The sequence below is a fragment of the Pongo pygmaeus genome, chromosome 10 (assembly GCF_028885625.2).
Source record: "Pongo pygmaeus isolate AG05252 chromosome 10, NHGRI_mPonPyg2-v2.0_pri, whole genome shotgun sequence".
Classification (NCBI taxonomy): Eukaryota; Metazoa; Chordata; class Mammalia; order Primates; family Hominidae; genus Pongo; species Pongo pygmaeus.
Window position 1 is genome coordinate 53020348 of NC_072383.2, and position 4422 is coordinate 53024769.

At 31.3% G+C, this 4422-nt stretch overlaps 1 protein-coding gene across 2 annotated transcripts; it reads left to right on the forward strand.

Moving 5' to 3' along the window:
• Positions 1 to 556: 556 nt before the first annotated feature.
• Positions 557 to 3152, forward strand: LOC129010276 (olfactory receptor 6C3). Of its 2 annotated transcripts, none has more exons than XM_054444292.1 (2): positions 557 to 867; positions 2173 to 3152. In XM_054444292.1, the coding sequence occupies exon 2, from the start codon at positions 2217 to 2219 to the stop codon at positions 3150 to 3152; it is 936 nt and encodes a 311-aa protein (XP_054300267.1). In that variant the 5' UTR covers positions 557 to 867; positions 2173 to 2216. The 2 variants fall into 2 exon arrangements, with proteins under 2 accessions (XP_054300267.1, XP_054300268.1); XM_054444293.1 differs by lacking the exon at positions 557 to 867 and adding an exon at positions 1257 to 1318.
• The last annotated feature ends 1270 nt before the right edge of the window (positions 3153 to 4422 follow it).

Genomic DNA, 4422 nt, shown 5'->3' on the forward strand with positions numbered 1-4422 from the left:
TTCTCACTCATAGGTGGGAATTGAACAATGAGAACACATGGACACAGGAAGGGGAACATCACACTTCGGGGACTGTTGTGGGGTGGGGGGAGGGGGGAGGGATAGCACTGGGAGATATACCTAATGCTAGATGACGAGTTGGTGGGTGCAGTGCACCAGCATGGCACATGTATACATATGTAGCTTACCTGCACGTTGCGCACATGTACCATAGAGCCTAAAGTATAATAATAATAATAATAATAATAATAAAAAGAAAAAAAAAAAAAAAAAGAAACAAAAATGGGATGTGTAGAAAACTTTTCTAATCTCAAAAAGATGCTTAAATGTCAACTAGATTGAGCTCTAGTTTTGTAAGAAAATAGATGTCATAGCTATTTTTATTACTCATGAAATATTAAATATGCATAAAATATTAATTGCCATTAATGGAAGTAAATATTTCACAGAAGACAATATTTGAGGTCCTCTGTGGGCTAAAAGATGAACCTAACTGTTCTCAAGGGAGATCGACTACAGATAAGAGTTAGGAGGGTACTGAGAAATCCAAAGGCGGCTTCCAGAAATCTTTCATGGTCTATAATACAGCAGAGATGTGGCCTGGACTTTGCTTTGTTCCCAGGAGATCAAATCTTTTGAGGTCAAAACAAAGAAACTTGAAATATTTTAGATATGACTATGACCAGGGGAAGCCAGATACCAGAATCTAACTCATAATATCCAATGTGTCATATATTTATCTGTTTTCTCTTTAAAATGTTTTTTTTTAACTTCTAGCTCAACATTATTGAAGAGGAATAAATTTTTTTTGAACTTCTAGTTCAACATTATTGAAGAGGAATATAATTATTTCCACATCTTCCAAAGGTTTCTGGCATTCCATTTTTATTTCCTGAAATATATCCCTTAAACCATTATAAAATAGATAAAAACATAAAATTTGATTAGTGTGAACTTTGGTAGTGTCCAGAAGAGAAGCAATAATTTTACATTCTCTCCATCACAGCAGAAATTTGACAATCTAAAATATGGAGGAGACAACTATCAGGATTTTAGCAGACCACATCTATAGAATAGAATATCCAGCAGTTCTTGAATAGCTGAAAATTAACTGACTAGGTTAGAATGAATGTGAGAGGATTTCCTATACAATTCTGGATATCCATATGAATGAATGGTTGCATAAAGATGAATGGTCTTATGTGGGACAAAATTTACTAGGAAATAAAACTTTTTTCCATAAGGCTCTGAAAGGAAGATGTTCAAATGGAAGATGCACTAAGCTATAATCCAAGTGAGAGAGCTGCTGAGATCTAAGGCAAGTAGTTACTTTTCCAATTTATGCTTCAGAGCAAAATGAAAAATAGATAAATATCACATGTCCCCTTAAGCTCAAAATTAAAATGTCTGTATGTATAACATATATACACATTTCTTGTGAGTCATAGAAGACATCAAACATTAAAGATTTTGAAGGAATTATAAGACAAACCAATAAGTAAGTGAACATGTTCCCTATTTGTTAAGTAAAATAATTACATTATTTACTCTATCTTATAGTAAATATACATCATATATAGGATGTTCTATTATCTTGACAATTAGACCAAAATACTAATATTAAAAATAAAATGAATAAATAAAATAAAATTATTTTAATATAAATATATGTTTTATTTGCTAAAAATCTTTAATTGGTTTCTCACATCATAAAAAGAATAATGGGTTATTAACAATCTTCTAATTTTCACTTTTATCTTTTGATGAAATTAAGAGCACCCATTTTATGTTTAGGTAGTAATATCCTTTAATGTATACATGATGAAAAAAAAGAAAAATGTATGTTTCATGTGATTGTTTTGACAAAAAAGATAATGATATTTTGCATTAATGGGACACAAAGCAGGAATTACACATTTTATTAGCTGTTTCTCAATGATGTGGTTTATTGTATGAAGATATCCTAATTTCTGTTAAAGTAAGAGAACTAGTAAATAGGCTAGACTTAGAAAAAAATATTAAAACATAATGCAAACAAGATAGTCAAAATAAAACTGTCATAGAGTCTAGAAGATTTTTAGAATTGTATTAATGATAATTATGTGGATCATGATGAATTATATCTTTTATCTATTTTCCTTAATTATCATTCTACCAAAATATCTTTAAAAGAACAAAAAGGAGAGTGGAAGAGGGAGAGAGAGAAAGGAAGAGACATGAACCACACAATGGTCACAGAGTTTGTCCTCCTGGGCCTTTCTGATGATCCTGACCTTCAGATTGTGATTTTTCTCTTTTTATTTATCACGTATATATTAAGTGTTACTGGAAACCTGACTATCATCACCCTAACCTTTGTGGACTCCCATCTGCAGACACCTATGTATTTCTTCCTCCGGAACTTCTCTTTCTTAAAAATCTCATTTACAACTGTATGCATCCCCAGATTTCTGGGGGCAATTATCACCAGGAATAAGACTATTTCCTATAACAACTGTGCAGCCCAACTCTTTTTCTTTATCTTCATGGGGGTGACTGAATTTTACATTTTAACTGCCGTGTCCTATGACCGCTATGTTGCCATCTGCAAGCCCCTTCATTACACATCCATCATGAACAGGAAACTCTGCACTCTACTTGTGCTGTGTGCCTGGCTAAGTGGGTTTCTGACCATTTTCCCACCCCTTATGCTTCTCCTCCAGCTGGATTACTGTGCTTCCAACGTCATTGATCACTTTGCATGTGACTATTTTCCCTTCTTACAACTATCTTGTTCAGATACATGGCTCCTAGAAGTAATTGGTTTTTACTTTGCTTTGGTTACTTTGCTGTTCACTTTGGCATTAGTGATTTTATCTTACGTGTACATTATCAGGACCATTTTGAGAATCCCGTCTGCCAGTCAAAGAAAAAAGGCTTTCTCCACTTGTTCCTCTCACATGATTGTCATTTCCATTTCTTATGGAAGCTATATATTCATGTATGCTAATCCATCTGCAAAAGAAAAGGCATCATTGACAAAAGGAATAGCTATTCTCAATACATCTGTTGCCCCCATGCTGAACCCCTTCATTTACACTCTGAGAAACCAGCAAGTAAAACAAGCCTTCAAAAATGTGGTCCATAAAGTTGTGTTTTATGCAAATAAATGAATTTTTGGACAAAAATAAAGAGCACTGTAAAAAAACAATTAAGCAAAATTTTGAAATTTTTCAATATCTCTGTAAGTATCCTTGCTCTCCTAGTTCCTTTATATGCTGCATTATGGTTAATTTTATATTTTCCCAGTCCATTTCTTCCACTTCTATACAAGTTTCTCCACTGCATTGTTTATTGACCTACTTAAAAATAAAGTAAAATTTATTTTCCTTACAAAATTATCTGGAATTATATATATTTATTTAAAACTCAACTTGTGTATGATTTTATAGTAAAGTAATTTTACTATAGTAATTTTAATTCTGTGTATCAGTTCCTTAAGGGCACATATGTCATCATGTTTTACTTCAAATGTAGTTTCAAACTTTAATTTCTTCTGTATTTTCAAGATAAATATTGATAATGTCATAACACTGTTAGACTCTACATGTTCTTTGTCGTGTTCATTAAATTCAGTCCCTAGAGGTACTATGCTCTATTGCATTGTACTTTAAATGTAGAGCTTTATTTCATGAAATTTAGTGCACGACATTTTTATTTTCTTTGTAAATTAAGTTCCTTATTTAAAAAACAAGAATAAATTTTAAAAGCACAGTAATTTTTAAAATTATATGAATATCAATTCAATTATTAATCATTAGGCTTGAGGTATAAGTCACTGATTAATGGCTGAACTGTAGGAGAATTCCATCTTCAAATGTTAATTTTACTCTCATGTTCTCCCAAATGATGTTGATAAAAAAACTTTAGGTCTAGCACACTTTATTTGTAAATTTGTATACTGCTGTAACTTACAAAGTAAAATGTAAAAAAATTTTTCAAATATTTGTAAAATAATGCAAACTTCAATTTTATAGATTTTAATATATTTCAAATAATTTTTAGTCTTTTATGTCTCAACTATTTGCTGGTAAGATTTGGAAACCAAAGTCTTTCAATATGAGCAATTAACATGGAGACATCTCTGAGGAACTTAATCTTTAGGAATTTGTGATACTTTAAAAGTTAACCTGTGCCCATATTTGAAATAATTTTAAGGACCTTTCACATGTGCCTTTTATTTGTTTATTCACTTATTTATTTATAAATGTATCTACTAAGGAAATGATTCAGTGATTGAAAAGATTTGTTCTTGCTCTCACACAGATCTAGTAAGAGAGAAAAACATAAGCAAATGGATGATCACAATGCAATTTTATGTGTTGTATCTCTATGAAGAATATATTGTATAGATATGTACATATGTTGAGATCTAAATGATAG